Below are 21,904 nucleotides of genomic sequence, written 5' to 3'. Positions count from 1 at the left end.
TCACCGCCGCCGCCCGGGCACGGCGGCCCCGGCCCGCAGCAGCCGTCCCGCCGCTCGGCCCAGCGCCGCCACCACCATGGCCGTGCCCAATGTCACCCGCACCGCCCAGCAACAGCCCCGGCGATTGGCGCGGGGGCCGCCTTCCGGGGCGGAGACAGCCCGCCGTACCGAGGTATCCCGGGAAACGGAGAGAGCCCGGGGCTCGGAGGTATCTCGGGAGAGGGAGGCAGTCTGGGGCACGGGGACAGCTCGGGGCACGGAAGTGTCTTGGCTCGGGCACGGCACGCACTGCCCCTGGACATCTGCCCCTCACTCCCCACAGCACTTGGGAGCGCCGGGGCCGCACCAAGGGCGGGTTCTCCGTGAGTTCTCCCACAAGTTGGCATGGCCCAGGCGGGGCGAGCTCCCCAGCCAGGCCGCTGCTTTTTGGAGGGGCGGGGGGAGGAGACGGCTCCAGCTGGTGGTGTTTAAGGGAAGGGCGAAAGCAGCAGCGCGTCCCTCTGTCCAAGCCTGGGCAGCCCGGCAGTCCAGCCCAAGCAGTCCGGTTGCGGGGCACGGGCGGCGTCCCGGCGGCGCCTCCCGCCATGGCGGGGCCGGGATGCGGGCCTCGCCCTCGGGGCCGGGCTGTCGCGGAGGAAGCAGCTAGTGCGGAGCCTCTTCCCGCTCTCTGGGCCGGCAGCCGGAGCGGGAACGCAGGGGCGACGCCTCGGCGTAGAAACAGCCAGCAGAGAATTCCCACCTGAGCATCTGAGAGAGTTTTGTTTTTCACTCCGGTCTTCTCTCTCCCGCAGGTGTTACAGCAGTGCCCCTGCCTGTTTATTGCTCGCTCAGCAGTGTTCCTGGGTCCAGGCTGCAGCCTGGTTTCAGTCCCGACACTTTGAGGAGGATGGAAAACCCAGCCTGCTGGTGGGTGGATGTGTTCACCGGTATATGCCAGAGCAAGGGTTGGAGGAATTCTGCCAACTTCTTGTGGAGAACCAGATGCATCCAGTAATGCACATTAGTATGCCTTCTGGGACGTTGAGGTGATCACAAAAGAAGCAAGCAAAAAATGATGGAGAAAGTACCCAGACTGCCAGGAGGGTCCTTTCAAGGAATCCAACACTCCCTCACTCCTCCTGACAAGGTATGATGCCAATGTCAGATTAATCCACACTTGTAGTTCCTCCTGAATCTTTATTGGGTAACACTCCACAAAGAACTGGACAAGAGTTTCTATGGTCCTCCTGAAGGTATTTTAAATAAGCAATACTACCTTCTCCATTTGTTAACACCACAAAAACCTAATATCCTCAGCTGAAGCAGCCGTGGATAGTGTAGTTAAGAAATTTTAGTTTCCCTGCTCATCTGAGCCATTTTCAGCAGCAGTTTACAGGGAATAGCAGCAAACTTTTCAACCAGTTTTTACTTACCACTTGCAACGTGTCGCAACCCCTGCAATGTGCTCCATACCGAGTTTATGTTTTTCCGTAAAAGCTGAATGCTTTGATACAAAGGTCATAGTTTTATTGTCAGCTCTGCCTTTCAACTGCCTTGTGTTTTGTCTTTCTGCCTTCTTGCAGTCCCTGGCATTCTGTTCCCTGTGTCCTTGTTCTCAAGCATCCCACGTTTCCCATCTTGCTCAGGCTGGATGTCTCCACTGTTGGCTTTGACCTGCAGAGGCAACTTTGTCCCCCTAGACTGAACCCCCACTTTCTTCACTCTTCCTTGACTTCAGGTCCTTTCATTGACCTTTCAGCTTTGCTTGCCAGGGGAGCTCAGAAGCTGTGTAAGCAGCAGCAGCAGCAGTGCACACGTAGCCACTGGCTGCCCACCCCTGCTACGCACCTAGCAGCTGAATAGAAACCAGGTGCAAGGGGGGTTTATCATATAGTTCTTACGTTTTGGGTTTTTTTCATGATCCTTCTTTCCAAACTTTATTCTCAAAATGAAAAAGATTTGTGGTGAATTTACAGATAAGCAGCATAGTACTACAAGATATGGTGGAAGAATTATGGAGAGAAGTAATATAAACTGAAAGTAAATTTCAATTTTGTAGACAATATTCCTGTTTAAGTATTTAAATGATCAAAAATCATGCTCATTTTCTGCTTCCATCTCCTCCTTCCAGGTGAGCTCCACATCCATCTCACATGTCCAGTGCTGCCACTCAGCCAATAAAGATTCCTGCAGCTCTGTGCTGCCAAGATGTCCAGTAACACAGTAAGCTCATAATCTATATTATGCTTTTCCAGTGGGTCACTGGAAAAGCAGAGAAGAAAAAGCTGGGAAACAAAGACAGTTATTGCAGGGTGGGGGTTTTGTCCCATGTTGATTTAGTTGGTTTGCACTGCAGTAAGTTGCAGAGTATCTGTTGCCAGGCTTTCCATTTGTTGTGTTTTTGTTTTCCACAGCTGTTGTGTTTGTGCCTGGAACCCAGGTCCCTTTTGCATGCCCTTGATACCCTCAGCAAAAAGAAATTTCATTGGTTCATCCCTGGAGGCTTCCCATGTCCTGAAAGGGGCTCGTGTGTTGGCAAGAACAGAAACTGATGGCTATTACTACCTGGGCCACCTTGTCGAGGAGGTGAAGGTAGCTATTTATTTGGAACATGGCTGTAAGAGCATGTGTGGCTTTTTCTCTGTTCTTCCCATACTCACCAGTCCCAAGCCCTTGCTGTGGGGTGGCTCTCCAGTGTCACAGTGCATTTCCTAGCCACTGTTGCCTCCCCACACCCTGTTTTCATCTGTTACCTGGTGCTGTCTGGCTGCTTGCTGTGAGGAGTCCTGCAAGTAAGAACAGCCTGGAGACCAATCTGTTTTTGTAGTTATAATGAGTTTTTATTCAGAGGCAGACAAAACAGGTCCCTTATCCCTGTTGTCTACTTTTGCCCAGCCTAGCAGCAGAGTTAGTTAGCTAAACAGCAGCTAGTAATCCAGAATGTTTGTCTCCAGGGTCCACTTCCTCTTCACGGAACTGAGAGCTTTCCTCATTCTTTTCCATCTGTGTTTCTGGGAATTGTGAGATGATTTTGGATGCCAGATAGAAAATCCCCCCTGCAGGTTTTCTTTTAAAATCCAGTTAATTTTGCAGGTTAGTTAAATAAATTTGCTGATATAGGTGAGGATATCTGTAAGCTTCAGTGTGGGGTAGAACAGATTGGTACAGCTATAGGCACAGGTGACATCAGCTGGAGTAGGAGCTGACAGTATTACTTGTTTAAGTGCACTCAGAGATCTGCAGAGAAGGCTGAGATTCTGACAGTAGATCTTGCCCTCACTTGCTGCTGAAGGTTTCAATTAAAGTGTTTAAATTTATGACAATTGTGACTTTTTATTGCTTTGTTACCCTTCTGATTGCTGAAGGATTGTTTGTTATCCTTTTGATTGTGGTGAACTGCATCATACAGTTTCTTTTTGCTGCTCTTTTTCTTGTCGGAGGTTTTCCTGGTAGAGTTCTGCCTTAGCCTGCTGATTGTGTTCTTACGAATATCTAACTCCAAAGTGAAAGGAAGAAAAAGCTTGTCAGCCCCTTAAGCCCCAGCTTTTTATTTACTTTTAAAGTGGTCTGGACACAGTACAGTGAAACCCTGGTAGAAGAGGAAAGCTGCATTCCCAGATCACATTCCAGTTTCTGGGATTTCTGCCACTTCCTTCTTAGCCTTTAAACTTTGCTGTTAACTGGACCTTGCAAATTGCCTTGCAAACCACATGTTTTACTCTTGCAGGGCTCCAGGGAAGGCTTTTTAGTTGAGTTTGACCGAAGTCGTGCTCTGAAGGGCCAGGTCGAGCCTGGCCGGCAGGAAACACCCCTCTATGACATTCTGCACTATGAAGACGCCCGGCGACAGCCTCTTGCTCCAGGGGACAAGGTCTTGGCACCATGGGAGGCTCCAGCCAAACGTTTTGGCCCTGGCACTGTGCTAAGGGTTGTGGAGAACACAGAGGCACCTTTAGGTACCTGCTTTAGGTGTTTTGGTTTTCTTAGCAGCACTGCACTCTCCACGGGAGCTGGTCACTGCAGGGAAGAGAACAGGCTCCAGCACAGAGAATTCACCTCCTACTGCTTCGGTTCTCTTCATCGTGTTTTTATTGTTGGCACTAAGCCACCTTTTGAGGGTCAGAATTAATGCAGCTCACAGGATTTGCCTTTGCTTTGTTCTGTGGGTGAAAACTTCCTAAAAAGTTAGGGGTTGGGGATAGCATTCTCCCAGCACAAGTCAAAAACTGTTCCTGATCCTCCTGAGGATCACCTGATTATCTGTTAGTCTGCTTACCAGGTATTTCAGGGTAAAATCCCACCTGCTGTGGCAAGTGAGATTTTTTTACATCTGCTGTCTCCTTGCAGGAATTTCAGGAGAAAGTAAAATTTTAAACGTCTAAAGAATAAAATCATGGAAGTTGTTACAGAATTGTCTGAAACACAAGTCATTACTTTTATGTCCTGCTCTCTATGAGATAAATCAGACTGATTGACTTGCTGCTAATACATTACTTGCCCTTTTTTTTTCCCCAATATGCACAGCACACAATGAAAGGGGAGTGCTTGTGAATTTCTGGAATGGGCAGACTAAGGAGGTCTCTTCTGCCCAAGCTCTGCGGATTCCTCTGCCCCTAAGCGAACGCATCATCCTGGAGCTGCAGATGCCTGTAGCAGCCAGGCAGATGGTGGTAGATTCAAGCTTGGATTACCCATACCATGTGGCACCAGGTTATAGAGCCTCAGGGCACTACAGACAGGGTCACCTGGGCCTGGATTGCTGCCCAGAGCCTCTGTATTCCACTCATCCCTGTGCCAAGTGCAGCTGGGGGTGTACCTTTCTTCCCCACTGCTGCCTTGGAGCCTGGGAACCCACACGGCCTGCAGAGTGCAAAGTGTGGCAGGAAAATGCCTTCATCCCGAGAGCAAGCCTGACTGAAGAAAAGCTCAGGAAGAAAATTAAACAGGAACTGTCTGAATTGAGGATTGCTTCTTCAGAAAGTGTTTCCAGAGAGGAAGAGAAAAAGGAAGAGAAGAGATTAGAGACAGAAAACATTCCAGAAGATGTTAGGTCTTGTTTGGAAGAGGACCATGAGGTTATAGAAACTGAGAAGGTAAAAAGTAGTTCACCCTGGCTCTACTGTTAATAAATGGTCTGCTATTTGTGTAAATACCAGCTTTGTTACTGCAAATTTACTACCCTTGGTACCAAGCTAGAGGTTTAAGGCCTTATGCTTTCCTGCTAAAGAATGTGGAGACTTTGCACTGCCTTCCTTTGACTGGGATAAGGATATTGTCAACAATCTGTCATTGTCCCTGGCTAGAGCAAGCTTCTAGAACTTCTTCCATGGATGCACAATATGAGAAGTGTTGCATAACCCAGTCCCTCTACATTCTGAATGAAGGAGGCGATGGCAAAAAAAAGTGTCAGAAGACTTTGCACTGGATAAGGATTACTGTAGATATTGTTCCATACCAAGGCAGTCTTTTGCATGATTCTTTTAACATACTTCTCCACCCTGTTAGAGGTGTCCTCTCTCCCAGTCAAGGACCACAAGAGACTTAAGCAGTCCTCAGCAGCTGATTTGGTGCTTGTGAGCAGGGCACTGGGTGAGGATCAGCAAGGAGGAGATTCATGTGCGCCAGCTACTGCCACACTTATCTCCATTGCTGTGCAAGGGTTAGAATCCAAATTCTGGCACGTGTCAGAAGCAGGGCTGTCTTTCAGTCACAGCTCCTCTGGCCTGATCTCTTTTGTACCAGTTTGGACCCTTTCAGGCAAAAATACTTTGGGTCATTTGGAGACATAGGGAAACTCGGGAAGTTATCAGAAATTACCTATGGATTGTTTCTTTAGTAAAGAACTCTCCCAGAATTTGGTTTTTTTCATTCTCTCCTGAACTTCAGTTACAATTTAAGATCTTATGCTGTAAACTCATTAAATAAACCTATTCTTTTCCTTATCAGGTCTGATTATGGTTGCATTTCTTGTTATTTCTAGGGCCCTCAGAGGGAGATGGCTCATGCTGTGGTTGATGCTGCTGTCAACACAGACAGCTGGTTAATGGAGACAGATCACAAGGAAGAAGCAGAGAGCAGACAGCAGGATGCTGAAACTGAAGCTAATTTTGAACATGAGCATGGTATTGGAACTATAGCACTTTTTACCCAAACATAAGACTTAGCACATAATATCAGTGCAGGATGGCATCATGTGTAAGATCTGCCACCATAATTCTTGGTGCTTTACAAGAAAATACCATAATGCCATCTATATATATAGGTATTAGTGGTGCTATGGCTTGAGAAGTTATTAATCTTCTCTCAAAGTGAAAGAATTTTTCAGACGGAACTTGAGATTTTTTGGCTTTTACAGCTCATCTACTGCAGTAGCAGCTTTTGGGGGTTTTAACCTATATCATAGAGCTCAGTATAAATAAAAATTTCTTTACTTTAAAAATGAATATTTTAACATTAACAGTGACTGTGTATAGCAACAAGATTTCACCAGGACTTTTCTGCAAAACAATCCTCTTATCTGTGCTGGAAATTACTGCTTTATAATGTCACTGAGTAGAATTTTGTCCCCTGAACAGCCAAAAGGGGCTGGATCATGATTTTGATCAATTTGTTGCTGTTCTCAGCTTTGTGACAATTGCAGACATCTAAGAGAGGATTCTGAAAGCCTATAGCTTTCTCTGTTATTTCTTTGTGACACTGCTGGAAGAAGGAGAATAAAAAGTCAAACAGGAGTACACATTTCCTCCCAGCTGGTGTTCCAGCATCATTCCATGCAACAGCTGCCACTCAGGTCTGCCCTGTCCTTAGCAGAAAGGTGTGAGCAAACTCTGCCTCTGTTCTCTGTTACCCAAAAGCTGTGTTAGCAGGGTAGTGCCCGTATTAATGTTACCTGTCTCTCAGCAGGATGTGGAGCTCAGGCATTGCCCTATCAAAAGATTTATCATTTTTATTCATCTCAGAGCAGTTCATGCCAGTCTGTGAGATGCCACGTAAACAATCCTTTAGCCTGAGTAGCTGTAAGAAGTGCCAGGCAAAACTCAGTTTCCCAGGCCAAACTCTAGCCTAAATGCAATGGCAAGCTGGTTTCTGAAAAGCTGGAACCTCTTTTGTGGAGACTAAAAACTGTCCCACTTCCTCCTAGAAAAGTGTTACAAAATCCTTGCTTGAATATATTTCATATGAGCAGGGCTTTTGTTCTTTTAATTTGCTTTCTTTTTATAAGCTTCCTATATTCTCATATGTCCTTGCCCTAATTTATTTGAAAGGCCTTGTTGAGTCCAGAGTGGCAGACGCTCCAGTCCAGCATTCCCAGAGGAGCCCTTCCCTGGGAAGCAGTGCTTTGGTTCCTTTCAGGTGCCAGAGCTTCTTTGCCCAGGTGAATCAATCACTGGAGAAAGACAGCCTGACCATCAGATCAGCCCTTTGTGTGCAGAGACCCCACAGTACCACCCACCTGCTGGCTGGGAGATCCACACATCTCCCAAACCTTCTAAAGGACAAAAGCATCACAGTGAGTATTTAAGTTTAGTTCTTAGGATGACGAGATTTGTTTGTGTCATGTGGGAATGTTCTCTCCTTTGATCTTTCACAAAGGTTTTTGCTGCAACAGAAATTATGCCTGTGTAGAATAATGGTTATGCATAAATAGAAACTTAAGGACTCCACTTGGGAGCCCACATTGTGCAGGCACGTGTGGTGTTTTTGCTCAGAACTTTGGACAGAATGCTTTTGTATGTTAGATCTAATCTCTTCTAAATAAGCTTCTCAGCCAGCTCTACTAGATAGCAAGAAAACAAACAAACAAAAAAATTTCCTCTTTTACAGATACTGAAAGCAAAAAAAGAGAAAGTTTAGGCAGTCATCTGAAGCCCACAGCAAAGAGTGCATGTTAGGGCGGGGGTGGAGCTAGGAGTCTCCTGATCCTTAGGCTGGTACTTTCCCTGCTGGAAAACATCATTTGTTCACCTCCCACCTACCAAACACCTTTGATTCTTTCTTTGATCTCTCCTTGTGTGTGTCATTAAACACACCCACAAGGTACATTTTTTTGCTAAGAATAGCAATACACTGGAGAGCAAAGCTGTTTACAGCCACTGGGAAGCCATACAGATCAATGTGTTAAGAGAAACCTGTCAAAATGCTGTGTAAGACTGACAGGAACATGATTTGAAAGTCCTGTAGTGTTTTCCAGCTTGTGATATTTGAGTTGTCCCCAGGAAAGTACTGGAAAGAGACATTCTGTTTGCAGAGGAGCAGCTGATAGCAGGAACATGGTAACTGCTCTTGGGAATAGGAGGAAGGAGGATGCATTTGACAGAGGAAAATATTTTGTGGGAACTCTGTTCCAGCTCCACACGGCTCTAGCGATGTAAACTGGAATACATGTCTAAAGGTTTGGTGGTGTTCACTTGCACTTGCCACATAAAGGACACTGTAAGAAGTACAAAAACAAATAAATATTTCACCATGGCTGTGAAGAGGCCTTGTAGGTGTTCCTTCATCTCTGTACATGGCACAGGCATTTAAAAACACAAATCAGCAGCACTACAGCATTGAAATGGAGCTACTGCTGAAGAAAACACAAAGACTGCTGGAGCCAAAAAATCTCCAGTTCCATCTGAAAATTCTTTCACTTTGAGAGAAGATTAATAACTTCTCAAGCCATAGCACCACTAATACCTATATATATAGATGGCATTATGGTATTTTCTTGTAAAGCACCAAGAATTATGGTGGCAGATCTTACACATGATGCCATCCTGCACTGATATTATGTGCTAAGTCTTATGTTTGGGTAAAAGAGTTATAGTTCCAATACGGGTAGAAATCTCAGACAACAAAAGGTGAAGGGTTGGAATACCTGCAGAGAACTCAGGAATGTTTTGGGTTTGGCCAGATGGGGGCAGGTATTTCTCTTGCTCATAAAATCTAGTAAGGAATTTGTAATGTTTTATGGTCAGAACCTGGATTTTCCATCCAATCCAGAAGCTGACCCAAAAACTGGGGAGTTTTAAGCATTGGCTCAACACCAGAACAGCACAGCCTACTGACCTATGGAGAACTCTTAAGACTGGATGTTCAGGCACCTCTTTGTTGATTAAGCCTAATGTTTTCTACAGGTTTTAGTATCATCCTCAGTTTTTTCATGGATGGGAATCAACACTAGAATATTTGTGAACCTTTGTAGCTTCTAGGCCTCAGGAGTGACATTGAAACTGGGCTGTTCTGGTTTTGTGTGCTTACAGTGTGCATTAGAAAAATATACTGTTGGGACTAAGGGTTCTGTTTGCTTTTTTTCTTATAGAAATCATTCCTTAGTCATGCATCTCAGAAGAAGTGGAAGGAGCTGGACTTCAGCAGAGCAAAGATTGAGCACAAAAGGTGGCAAGAAAAACAGAGGCAGCTGAAGAGGGAGCAGCAGAAAGAGGCAGATGGCACCCGACGCCAGCTGCACAGGGACAGCCAGAGGTGATGCTGGGAGCTGACTGCTTTTTGTGCTAAATGTTGGAAGGTTGGTAACATCTGCTCCCTGCTGCTCTCCTTCAGTCCCTGCACGTCCCACCTTGTGCTTTTTGCTGGGCTCTGCAGAGGGGTCACAGTGGTTCCCTACTGGGAATAAAATTGGTGCTGGAGGTGGAAGGGAGTGGGTACATAGCATTATCTCCAAGGGCAAATTCCCTTCGGTCCTGTTCTCAGACCAAAACTGCTGACATCAGGCACCAGCCCATTTGGGGCTTTTGCTACCTCTGTTCTGGACACAGGTTTAATCCTCATAACTTAACAAAGAGTCCTGGAATGTTAACTGAACACAGATTGCCAAAATATCTGCTTTGTGTCTTATGCACTGTCTTTAATTTTTATTGCTCTTTCTTTATGAGAAATTTGAGAAATTTTGTTTTGGAAACAGGCGACGATTGCATCAGAGAATATTGCAAGGGCTGGAGAAACAGCTGGAACCCAAAGAGAGAGCTTTGCAGCACATGGCACTGCTCCAGGCTGCTGGGGCTGAGAAGAGCAGGAAGGAATCCTTCTTTCAGGGGGAGGAGGAGAGGAAGGCAAGGCAGAGGCTTCAGTTCTTAAAGACACGGCATTTGCAGAGAGAGGAGTTGCAGGCAGAAAGCAACAAAAGGAGCTGTGAACAAGAGAAAGAAATGCTGGTAAGGGCAGTTCCAGAACTTTTTTTTTTTTCTGCCATGTTTCCAGCAGTGGAAGTATATATACAAATATCTGGAGTATTTGTATATTTCACCTGTTTTACATCCAGTATAACTATCATTTAGAAATAAAAAAGGGTAACCTTTTTTTGACATGTGTTTAAAGATGAAAAGTGGAAAGTAAAATTCCTTATCTCTGCCACAAAAGAAGTTTTTCTGCGTGCAAGAAACTAATTTCCATAGATTATATCAATTTCTGACTAGTGAGAATCATAGTAATGTAGGATGATTTGGATTGTGTTCATCTAGTCCCAACCTCCCTGCCATGGGCAGGGACACGTTCCACTAGACCAGACTGCTCAGAACCCCCTGTCCAACCTGCCAGGGATGGGGCATCCACAGCTTCTCTGGGCAACCAGTGCCAGTGCCTCTCCACTCCCACAGGAAAGAATTTATTCCTAATATCTAATCTAAACCTACTCTTTTTCAGTTTAAAGCCATTCTCCCTTGTCCCATCACTCCACATCCTTGTAAAAAGTCCCTCTCCAGCTCTTGTAGCCCCTTTAGGCAATGGAAGGTGCTCTAAAATCTCCACAGAGCCTTCCCTTCTCCAGGCTCAACAACCCCAGCTCTCAGCCTGGCTCCATAGCAGAGGTGCCCCAGCCCTCTGAACATCTTTGTGATACTCCTCTGGACTCACTCCAGCAGATCCACGTCCATGCTGGGGGCCCCAGAGCTGGACAGAGATGAAAAGTGAAGATGAAATTTGGCATGAAGGCTGACTGTAGAGACATTCAAAGTTTTGAATGTCTTTATGTAGGAGTTGCTGAGGAGCAGAATGCAGTCATGGCAGGAAGTGCTGGAACAAGAATCCCAGGAGCAGGACAAACAGCAAAAGCAGCACCAGGCTGCCAAAGTGAGAGTGTTCCAGAAGAGAGAGAGTTCTCATCTGAAGATGAAAAAAGGCCAGAAACTCTGCCCTGCAGCAGTACTTCAGGGAACAGAAGCTCCTGCTGCTCCAGGCATCCCTGCTCGCCTAAGGAAGCTGCACAGTGGGTGAGCAGGGCCTGGAGCAGTTCACAGACCTGCTGTGTCCTGTCAACTCTGAGTCAGTGTGCCAGAGCAGAGTCGTGACGGGTGGCATTTGGATTCCTGGAGAGGTCTCTAATCTCCCTGTCACTGCAGCCAGAGTGCAGTTCCACTGCTCTGTCCTTGACCTGCCTTTCATCCTGGGGTCACTGGCTTCCCCCTCCCCTGAGAGGGAGCAGCAGGGGACATCTAGAGGCATCTCTGCATCAGAAAGGAGGGTTTTTACTGCATTGCACTGTGGTGAGTGGAGGCGCCAAAGGAGAGGAGGAGGAGGTTAAGCATGTCACATCCTGAAGTGCTCCCTCTTCCTCTTATCATCTGAGGTACAAAATTCCCTGTGGCTGTGCCCCAGGAAATGCACTGATCAGCTCTGGGTAACCAGAAATTTCAACCAGGTATTTAAAGGAGAATGGACATAGCACAATTTATTTGCTGAAACAGCCAGGGCTATATGGAAATATCTTTATTTTACACAGAATTATGCTAAAATGAATACAATATATGTGATACCTTGTTTCAAGTAATGCCTAGAAACAAACTAGATACAAAATTTCAATTTGGCCTGACATTCTGTGTACACTTGGAAACATGATACACATTTTCTGGCACATTATAAAAAATTATGCCTCCTTCTAGAATACAGCAACAGTGATAATGGCAGTTTCTTAAAAAAAACAAAGAAAAAAGTAAAATTAAGAAAACTTGTAAAAGGCAGCTCCTTTGAAATCCTGCCAAATCTGAATGGCCAGCAGTTTCCAAGCAGTAAGTGTCAGAATGCATTCCTCCAGGGATAATAGAGAGGCTATGCCTTCAGCTTTTCCCTAAAAAGACAAAGTTAAGTCTCTCTTCCAGATGTTTACAAACTACTATGAGACCTTAATAGCTAAAATGGGTATTTTTAAACTTCAGTATCCATAATGTAGGTGCATGAGCCATCCTGAGATTTTTGCTTAAAGAAAAAAAAAAAGGAAAAAGGAAAGATGAACTTAAATAGAATTTGAAGGCTTTAACAAACAAAATGTCAGAGTTAAGGTCTGAAAAAAGTATAACTTGCTTGAGATTATGGAAACTACATGTGAGGTACAGTTTTGCATTTTAGACATGAAATCCCATCATTTGGAACAGTTTCCACTCGGTTGAGTGTCTGGAAAAGTTGGCTGGGATTTGCTCAGCAAGAACATGGATGGTTGTGCCCCTGACCTGGCACACACCCTGCTGAGGGAACATGGGTGCCAGTGGCACATGAAGCTTTTCTTCAGGGTAATGTTAGGGGGGGTTGCTTCTCTTCTTGTTTGGGTTCTGTCTTACATAAAGTCTTGTGCTGGCTAGGACGATGCTCTGCCTGCTTATGACTCTAACTAGACTTAAAGAAACAAGCCTCAAACTTACAAGGTGTTAAACCCTACTCCTGATTTTATTCTTATGCACTTGGAAATGGAATATGCAATGATTAAAGGAAAGTACATGAAATATACTGAGCTGAATCTAAACTTATTTTTCAGACTTCATTTATATGCTATTAATCATTGCTTTATAATCACCATAAAAGAGCAGATTGTCTGCTTATGCACTTTCTCTTCATTACTTAACCACCTGAGAACAGACCACTGCAGAGACCCTGGTCTACTGCTATTTCACACAGGGTGGGTCTGGGAATATATTCAGTACCACATGATTTCCAATTATTCACAGACTGTATTTCTGTATTAAAATGCAGCCATAAAATCATTTTAATACTGCTATTAAAATAATTGACTGTAAATGCCACATGTAATCCAGCTCTTCTGCTAGCTTTATTTTATTTTAAACATTCACAGTGTGGTTTTGATTCATCAGGAAAAGGCTTGGACTCTGGTTTGAAACCTGCTGGGAAACAAACCGTGAGAATCTGCATATCAGTTAAGGTTCTGAGTAGAGTGGAACCAGGGGAGCACCAGAGAGGGTAGTAGAGAAAATCGCACAAAGAAGAAAAAAAGAAACCTCTTAAGTTTCAGAAACAGAAAAATTAAGACCAGGACAAATATTCCCAGAAGTTGTTTTTTTATTATGGAATTAAGTTTTTCTGCCTAGGTAAGTATTTTATTATGCTGTTTATAATCCAAACTCCTATCATAATGTACTAGAGTACAGAAGTTTGAAAAAAAATTTAAATGGTCTGGTTTTGTCATCCAAAATGACTAAGAGCAGACCACTACATGCAGAATGTTAGGACACTTCTACAATAAAAGCAGAAGTTAAAAGTACAAAAGACAAACACATTTATTGGTTTTTTCAGCCTGAATGTGTTGCTTAGGTGATGCTAGAACATCATTTCTCATACCACAGTGCAGGTAAATCAGTAAATTAAATATTTAATCTGATGTATTTTAAAACAGACTTGATCAATTAACATCTTTCTGAAGATGTTTTTAAAAAATACCAGAGCACATTAGCTCTTAGAACTGTGCAATGAGTGGGAAATGTCCAATTGTGCAAATTCTTCCTACTTTCTGGAATAGACCTTCTGATCATCCCATGCCTGGTGCTTGGCTGAAATGACTGAAGGCAGCATTAGTGGAGAGCAACTACTGCTCACCAATCCCTGGGGTACCCGTGACTCCTCACCTGCAGCTTCCTCCATGTCAGCTCACGGGCAACACAGGTAACCCCCCACAGGGAGAGGGCAGCAGCCACAGCAGTCTATTTGAGGGCAGAAGCTGCAGTTTTGATGAGCAGTGGCTTAGCTGCCTCCAGGATGTCCAGTTCAGGGTCCAGTGAACGTCCCAGTCCTTCCAGAACCATGATGGCAAAGATGATGGAAGCAAAATTGCTCTCGAGCTTCACCTAGAACCACAACAGACTGAATGGACTTGGTGGATATTATTTTCTTCTGTACCCCTTCAACCAAGGCACCAGCTCTGCCTATACTGGGAGGGAAGGGAAGAGGCTGGGGAGAACATTTGCACACCTGAAACTATAATGCAACTCCACTAGTTGGACTGTGCAGCCCTGTGGCTGACAACCCCAGTACAAGCCACCACAGGTCTTTTGATTTCCAAAGTTGCTTGCAGCTGTGGAAATTTGTCCCCCAAATAATCAGTTATAAGGAGGTATCTGTAGTCTAAGGGACTATAAAAAAGGTAGCAAAAACTATGTGTTACAAAAAATACTCCTTTTAGTAGACAATATCAACCATTAAATGAAGTATTAAGACAAAAAAAAAAAACAACAAAAAAACAACAAAACAAACACCACCCCCCCAAAAAAAACCCAAACCCAAACCAGAAATTAGGCTTGGCAGAGTGTGTATAAGACCTGAGAAACAGCATGCCTGCAACACTTGGATGCATTCCTGCAGTTCCTCTCCTAGCACTCCTAGCAGTTTGTTTTAAAAGTCAGTCCCCCTCCTTGTTAGCCCCTCATGTTCCCAGTACTCCTTCCCCAGATGAACTTTCAGCTATTAAAGGCAGACAGGGACAGGACCTCACCTTATGGGTCATCAATAGTTTGAAGACACTTGAAAGGAGATTTCCCACCTGAAGCTGGAATACACAAGGAGAATTTTAACAGCTGACCAAAAACCCTTTTTGTTTCAGTTTTCAGTGCCAACTGGCACTGAATTACAGGTAAATGGGACTGTGACACGGTACACTTGCCTTGCCCAAGGCAATGGTGTTCCCCCGGACCTTGGTCACAAGCTCTGCCATCTCAGCCTTGAAGCGCTCGATGTCCTGGCACTGGTTGGCACGGGCATGGTGGAGGATCAGCTCTGCCACCCTCTCCCCCTGAGAAACAAGTTGAACAGCACAAACAGTACCTGATCACTGGCGACTTGCAATCAGATGCTCGCAGTTCTTGCTTTTAGTTGCTGGGAAGTGCCCCTGGCAGCATAGGATGAGCCTGGATACAGGGTTTAGCATGGATTCTTTGGCATGCTTCAGCAGACCAAGACAAAATGTGTCCCTATTGAGCTGTGTTAGTGAGCCCTTCACCCTGCAGCTGAGAGACAGCAACAGGCAAGTAGGAGCATAATGCTTGTTCCCAGAATGAACAGGAGACTCCAGCACTGGGTTCTCTAGTCCACCTGACAGTGAGTTTCAAGGGGGGAGGAGGATAATGTAGTTCCCCTCACATGGAGGAGCCTAGCAGAGGTCAGACCCCTCCACACACACACGTTTTCCTTCCTCTCTATAGATGCTGACACAACAGCAAAGTGGAGGAAGGCATATGGGCCTTCCAGCAGCAAGGCTGCAGAGAGGAACATGTGGGGCAGATCAAGATGTTAACCCATTCCTTCCTCTTCTGTAGCAAAACTTGACAGATTCTGCAACAGTGGCACCCAGGCAGTCCTAACTTGCAACAGAATACTCCTAACCAGGAAGGGGCAGCCAATACTTCCCATTTATCCAGGGGCCCAGAAATTGCTCCACTCTGGCAGCCTTCTTGCTACAGCTGAACAACTTATCCTTGTGTTTGGGGATAAGCTAGCAAGGGATAAGCTAGCAAGGCTCCTTACCCCTCTTGGCATTTCAAGGGGAAATAGAAAACTCTCACTACGGCCATCGGATTCCGCAGCCATCTCCCTTCCCCAACCAGCCCCATGCCAGAGAGGGGCCTCACCTGTCCCTGGACCACAGCTGTGAACACGGCACGGAAGTTCTGCATGTCAGCGCTCTGCAGCTCCGCCACGATCCCTGCGTCCAGCAGCACCAGGCGCAGCTGCCGCAGGGGTGGCTGCACCTCTGGCACATGGGTGTCACACAGCTCTGGCACCCGGGTGTCAAACACGTCTGGGCGGGTGCTGCCTTGAACTAGGATGTTCCCGGGGTGCAGGTCGGCGTGGACGAAGTTGTCAATGAAGATCTGGAGGACAGGTAAGTGTGAGAGCAGCTCGTTCCAAGCAAACCTGGTGACACCAAAAGCCCCCAGGCGAACGGCAGAGGGTTGTTTGTGGTCTGTTCTCTGTCATTACCAGTGATGGGGCATCACCCTGGGCAGCACCACAGCAGGTGGCTTCAGCTGGAGACCAGCTCGGGTACTCAGGAAGTCAGCAGAGCTGTGTGAAGCAATCCAGTGTTTGCTAGAGGTCAGGTAGGACAGCCAGGAGTCCCAGCAGGGAATGGCAGTGCCCCTTGGCAATTAGCCCTAAACTAGGGCACAGTGGTGGGCCTTAGCAAAGAGTAACGCAGTAAGAATAGGCTGTTTGCCATTCAGTGACAAAGGTTACAGTGAATGGTTACGTTTGTCTAGTGCAGGACACCAACCCACATTACAACTGTATTGAAAGGTAAGGAAAACAAGAGAAGGGGAAATAAATCTGTGTAGCTCTTCTCTGACTCTGCTAGCAGTTAGCACCAAAAAGGACTGGCAAGAGGACAAGAACCAAACAGTATTCCCCCCACCCCGGTAACCTGGGACTGTAGGACTTCCAGCCCCAAAGAGATTATCTTTGCATTTAATGGATTTCTATGAATTTTTTTCAACTGCCATGTAAATAATTAGACCTGTGTGAAAAAATATGGTTTTGGTGTTGCCTGAAAAAAATTACTTCTACTAATTTTATGTCCTCCTTATTGAGAAACCCTACACAATAGATCCATATTCATTCTCGTGCACTCATGACTGCATAATCTTTGTCATAAGCTACTCATCTTTCTGCTTTCCAGAGTTAAGAGTCCAAATTATTTCACCATTCTCGTATGGAAGCCATTCCACATGAGTAATCATCCCATCTGCCTTCCTCTGCACCTCTTCTACTACAGCCCTTGCAATGGAGGTTCCTGGGCATCAAGGGACTAGAACTGCAGAGTACTCTAGAAAGAGGTATTTGTTTTATTTACAGAAAAAGTTGTTTCTTTGCCCTTTAATTCTTTCCAACTCCTAAAATTGGAAGCCGATCTTAGCATAAAACTATTCTGGTTCCAGCATTGCTTTTCTGAGTGGTGAAAGCTATTTCAGAGCCTGTCATACTACCTGGAGCCAGAAGTGGAGGTTCACTCTTGCCCTAGCACAATACTGCAGTTAGCAGCAGCATTTCATCTGATACGCACTGCCCACACACTCAGTACTGTCAGGAGCTTTTGCAGCTCTTCCCTGCTGGTTCTCACAGCCCCTCACAAGACACTTGTACCACCGTCTCAAAACTCCTTTCCAGACTTTCTGGGATTATTTCAGCCACAGAAGAACTAGATAGCCAGAAGCTGAACCTGGCCAAGTTTGTTGTCTTTACTACAGGTTTAGTTCTCCCTAACAAAAAGGCAGTTTTAGAGGAGTTGATAAATCAAGAAATCAGCTCATTGTTTTCCCTCTGAGTCACATCCACAATCTCTGCAGAGCACATGACATTTGCTAATAATGTAGCACTTTAAGGTACTTGGGTAATAGGTGAATATTCATTGAATAGATTGGTGGGTGTCCTAAGCAAAGACTGACCAAGATGCACAGGCCAGTCCTACTGTGTGCAGGCAGATGGCCCCTCTGCAGTGGCAGAGCTCCTTGTCAGAGCCTCAGCAGGGCCGAGTCCAGCCCAGGCTTTACCCAGACCAGGTACAGGTAGGAAGCAAATGGGTTCTCTCTTCAGCCTCATTGTCTTATTATCCAAACTGAATAGTTTCTGCAGGAAAACAACCTTCTCTTGCAGCCCCAGCCAAATGCCTACCATCTTTAGCAGCATGTCCATGCCCATCCTGGCCAGTCTCTGCCGTAGCTCCGTGCCAATCTCCACGTGCAGGTAGCGTGAAATGGGCTCACTCTCCTGAAACAGAGACAGAGCTGGAGTCAAACACCCCCTGCATCCCACCTTCAAACATGCCTTTTCCTGGGTGCCACGAGTAGGGGGAAGGTGATGATAATACCCTAGAAAGGACTTGGCAGAAAGAGCCTGTACCAAGTGTGATGAAGAACATGACAGAACCAAGGGTTTGTTCCTTGGAAAGACAGATGGTATTCCAGGGACAGAAACACCCTTGCCAGGGTCACATGCAGGAAAACTAAGCCTGAGAGTAGCTTTGGTCTGTGACTCCAACATCCACAAGGGAAGTGAGGCAAGGATCAGAAAGTGTCAGATTGCTGAGCTCCTTGCTTTGATCCAGCACAGAGGAGAGGTGAAGCATGGTGTTGGTTTGCAAAGCACAGGCAAGCACAGGGTGGCTGCACCCACTGTTGGTCTGCTTGCTTTCAGGCCAAGTGTTCACTTCTATACAGAGTTGTGTGCTACCTGTCTTCAGGGATGCACTGCTTTCAAACAAAAAGAGTGGAAGAGACACTAAGGAAGGACATCAATCTCCTTAAGCAAAAAAGAAAAAAAACATTCTTCTGCCTCTGATTCCCCCTTCTCAAAAAGAAACACCTCCTTGCCATGGTCTCCCTGGGGCTTTCTCACTGCTACCATCGCACCCACACCCTGCAATTCTTACCTCAAATGTTTCCACTAGAACATCTGCCGTTACCAAGGGCCAAAGGGGAGTTGGAAACTTCACAAAATCGACATCTAGGAAATTCTGTCGGAAGCGCTCCAGATTTCTGGCTTCATAGCGTAAGTCAATCTCAAGGGACAAATAGAAAAGCAGGTTGGAAATTAGAATCAACTAGGATTAGATCTTCAGGATCTAATCTGAGCTCAACTAGTTTTGTTGGTATTGAGCTGCAATACTCAATACCAACAAAACTAGTCAGAAAGCCAGAATGGAAACAAAGAGTGGTGCTTTTTACACACTCATAGCCTCCCTGATGGAAGAGGAGCAGACTGGATAATGGATGGTGCACAGCCAGGTCCCAGTCTTTGAAATATGGGTGCCTTACTAGAGGCATGGTGTCTCAAAATAGACTGGGACCATGTTATATTCAAAAATACAACAAGATTCTAAACTGAATCCTATCCTGAATGGAAGCTTGCTGTCCAAACAGCAAGGCAGGCGGACAGGATAGAAGAACTGCAGCCACAGCCTCACTTCACAGAGAGGCACCTGTAGCAGGAAGAAATTTAATGTAATTCATACAAAATAATACACTATGCCAAGTCCAAGCCCTGGTTCTTCAGTGATCCAGTGTCTTGACACAAGGGCATCTCTCCTGCTGTCTGCTGCTGCTCAAGGAGGCAGGATAACCTTGCCTCACCTCACTTGTCTGGCAGTGGGGAATATCCCAGGAATACTTTCTTGTTCATTCAAAGGGGAAAAGCTACAATGAGCCTATCAGGTGTTCTCCTAACTCTCAGTCTTCTGCACATCCACCCAAGCTCTGCCGAACTGGTACGAATGACCTCAAGTCACATCTGACCACAGTAACAGCTCCCAGCATGGATTTACTGTGCACAGGTTTTGGAATTGTAGAGAATAATTAAGGTTTTCAAAAGCTTGTTACACATTTCAGACTCTGCAATCTAGACACAAAAATGAAATTAGCAGATAATGGCTCATTTCATAGATACATAAACCTAATTAAGCCTGCAGTGAGATCTTTGTAAGTTTGATAGTAGCAATGTTCCAGGACTGTGTCTTTAGAAGACATTAGTAAATCAAGATGTTTTCAGATCTGCTTGCAAAATTTTACTGACACTGTGAGTCTGATGATAATACAGAGTAGAATGTATTATTAACTTCTGTAAAAATATTATTTATGCCTATATATATATATATACATATCTCAGTGCTAACAAACATGACTAGTGAGTACAGACTGCAAACATATATGTAGAATTATAGAAAAAACCCACATGCCTGAGTACTTGCTTGGAGAGATTCTTTCCTAAGGAGAGGAGTCTCACCAGTGTTCACCTTCCACAATGCTGCAAAAAGGACTCTGACTATGGCTAGCTAGCTGTTCAGGCTGTCCACTAGAAAACACATTCAAAGTCTAAACATTATTTTCAAAGTCTAAAAAATAATTTTAGATCTAATAAAGACTGTTTTTTCATTGCTTTGCTACTTTGTGAGCATATAAGCTTTCCTACAGTAATGTTATGTGATTTGATTAGACTAAAGAACAGAAGTAAAGAACAAGCCAGCCTTTATCTAACCATTTTAAATGTAGTGGTGTGAACAGAATTAGAGCCAGCCAGAGCAAGATAAAGGGCAGTTTTGTTTAGCTGGGGACCATGGCCTGGCACATACCTGCTGCATCATAAGCTTCTCAAACTCCTCCACAATCTCTGTCAAACTGAGCCACTTGAACCCAGGGAGAAGTCCAATGATGCGGCTGCCCATCTTCATGAGAAACAGATCCATCTGGACTTGGTGGACCAGCCCAGGGTGCAGGACCTGCACAAGAACGAGCAGTGGCAGCATCAACCCCCCAGACACTCCATTGCAATGAGCTCAAGTAATACCTTTCAAATATACAGAACCCAGCTTATTAGGATGGGAGGCAACTAGCTTCCTTGACTAGCCCTCAGAAGAATTCCCATTTTGCCATTGATTACGTCATAGAGAAACATTTTATCATTGTCAAATTCAGTGTATCAGTGCTGGAGACTATAGTTTCACCCAAAGACATTTTGCACTACTTTTAGTCTTGCCCCATCCCTTGTTAGTATTTGAAGCTGCTCAAATATAAGGTTTCTTTAAATAAACTTTGCTGGAACACACTTATATGTTCCAAATTTCTTCATGCGAGCAGAGAAGGAGGTTTGCTGTCTGGAAGGTGCAAGCAACCTTAATACTAATTCTTTTAATGTAACTTGGGCCCTTGGAGGCATTCCCAGTACCCACATGCCACATCAAATCTTGAGCTCTCAGTTTGGTGAGAGCTGGGGATTGTGGCTGGCTGGAACAAAAGCACTGAGAAAGGACACCAGGAGAGACGGCATCCCTTCTTGTTCCACCTGGCCCTGGCCAGCTACCTCTCTCCATGGGAGCTAAAATCTGACGGACCTCGTCCAGCACGCTCCATTTTCATACCTCCATCATTTCGGCACATGACTTACTTTAATGGCTACAGGCACGAGATGTCTGGCTGATGACGGATTTGCGTTCAGGGGTGGCTTGGCCCTCTGTTCCATTAGGGACATCCTACTCCCGGAACTTCCCTGGGAGCAGCCTGCAGAACTCAGTTCCTCCCTGCTCCTCTCATCCCGTATCTCCTTGCTCTTCCTCCTTCTCAGCCACCCGATGAGGCCTCTAAAGCCTGACACTTCCCACGCTTCCAAAGCAGACCTGAGCTCCGAGTGCTGCTCCAGCTCCTTCGCCCGGGAGCCGCCGATGGCAGCGAGGTCAGCATAGGCTTTATACACCTGGGCAACGCAGCCCGAGCCCACCGGCTCCCGGCTCGGGAACTTGAGGATGCCCATCCAGTCCTCACCGAAGGCCTTCCTCAAGAGCTCGTCGGTGTGGCCCCACGGGTGCGGGCTCACCTCGACATGCAGCTTGGAAAACTCATCACAGAAGGCCTCCGAGAAGAGGTCCCTGCGGGTGCTGGCCCACTGGCCCAGCTTGACACAAGTGGGGCCGGCGGCCTCGGCCGCCCTGCGCAGCAGCCGCAGCCAGCGGGCGCCCATGCCGGGCCACAGGCGGCCCAGCGGGTAGAGCAGCAGCAGCGGCCCGAAGCGCAGCAGGAGCCCGCAGGCGCGGACACCCAGCCGCAGCACCAGCGCCAAGCGCCGCAGCAGCCCCCGCGGCGGCCGCTCCGCCCCGCGCTCCGCCGCCCACGCCGGGCCCCGCTGCCCCGGCCTCTCCTTCCAGCCGGTCCCGGCGGGCACGGCCGCGGGC

The 21,904-nt window shown here is 46.1% G+C and overlaps 3 protein-coding genes across 5 annotated transcripts in view; 1 reads left to right on the top strand and 2 right to left on the bottom strand.

Annotated features, from left to right (window-relative positions):
• The window catches only part of NDUFB2 (NADH:ubiquinone oxidoreductase subunit B2), a 1,225-nt gene extending 1,067 nt beyond the window's left edge, over positions 1-158 (bottom strand). Inside the window, exon 1 of the mRNA XM_041398611.1 lies at positions 5-158. Within this exon, the coding sequence (XP_041254545.1) occupies positions 5-78 (74 nt within the window). The 5' untranslated portion in view covers positions 79-158. The remainder of the gene's footprint in view (positions 1-4) is intronic.
• LOC121332798 (trichohyalin-like) lies at positions 98-12,716 on the top strand. 3 transcript variants are annotated; one of them, XM_041398608.1, is made up of 11 exons: positions 98-208; positions 792-1,126; positions 2,111-2,202; positions 2,394-2,571; positions 3,707-3,935; positions 4,504-5,072; positions 5,960-6,101; positions 7,245-7,489; positions 9,284-9,447; positions 9,887-10,136; positions 10,954-12,716. In XM_041398608.1, the coding sequence occupies exons 2-11, from the start codon at positions 1,052-1,054 to the stop codon at positions 11,191-11,193; spliced, it is 2,184 nt and encodes a 727-aa protein (XP_041254542.1). In that variant the 5' UTR covers positions 98-208; positions 792-1,051; the 3' UTR covers positions 11,194-12,716. The 3 variants fall into 3 exon arrangements, with proteins under 3 accessions (XP_041254542.1, XP_041254541.1, XP_041254544.1); XM_041398607.1 differs by lacking the exon at positions 98-208 and adding an exon at positions 215-362; XM_041398610.1 differs by lacking the exons at positions 98-208; positions 5,960-6,101; positions 7,245-7,489 and adding an exon at positions 215-362.
• Positions 9,976-21,904, bottom strand: part of ADCK2 (aarF domain containing kinase 2) — a 12,902-nt gene continuing 973 nt past the window's right edge. The window contains exons 3-11 of the mRNA XM_041398859.1: positions 21,124-21,903; positions 20,312-20,458; positions 18,617-18,745; positions 17,860-17,955; positions 15,822-16,064; positions 14,858-14,986; positions 14,690-14,743; positions 13,827-14,045; positions 9,976-10,111 (exon numbers count right to left, since the gene is read on the bottom strand). Coding sequence (XP_041254793.1) covers positions 13,902-14,045; positions 14,690-14,743; positions 14,858-14,986; positions 15,822-16,064; positions 17,860-17,955; positions 18,617-18,745; positions 20,312-20,458; positions 21,124-21,903 — 1,722 coding nt within the window. The 3' untranslated portion in view covers positions 9,976-10,111; positions 13,827-13,901. The remainder of the gene's footprint in view (positions 10,112-13,826; positions 14,046-14,689; positions 14,744-14,857; positions 14,987-15,821; positions 16,065-17,859; positions 17,956-18,616; positions 18,746-20,311; positions 20,459-21,123; position 21,904) is intronic.

The sequence above is a fragment of the Onychostruthus taczanowskii genome, unplaced genomic scaffold (genome assembly GCF_017590055.1).
Source record: "Onychostruthus taczanowskii isolate IOZ18803 unplaced genomic scaffold, ASM1759005v1 scaffold15, whole genome shotgun sequence".
Classification (NCBI taxonomy): Eukaryota; Metazoa; Chordata; class Aves; order Passeriformes; family Passeridae; genus Onychostruthus; species Onychostruthus taczanowskii.
Note: the sequence above shows the minus strand (reverse complement) of the source record. Positions and strands in the feature narration are given on the sequence as shown.

Excerpts from the sequence above, each read along its gene's own strand:
- LOC121332798 (XM_041398608.1), top strand. The coding sequence starts at position 1,052 with ATGATGGAGAAAGTACCCAGACTGCCAGGAGGGTCCTTTCAAGGAATC. Across the intron at positions 1,127-2,110 it reads CCCTCACTCCTCCTGACAAG|GTGAGCTCCACATCCATCTC; the intron begins GTATGATGCCAA and ends TCCTCCTTCCAG. Across the intron at positions 7,490-9,283 it reads TAAAGGACAAAAGCATCACA|AAATCATTCCTTAGTCATGC; the intron begins GTGAGTATTTAA and ends TTTTTCTTATAG.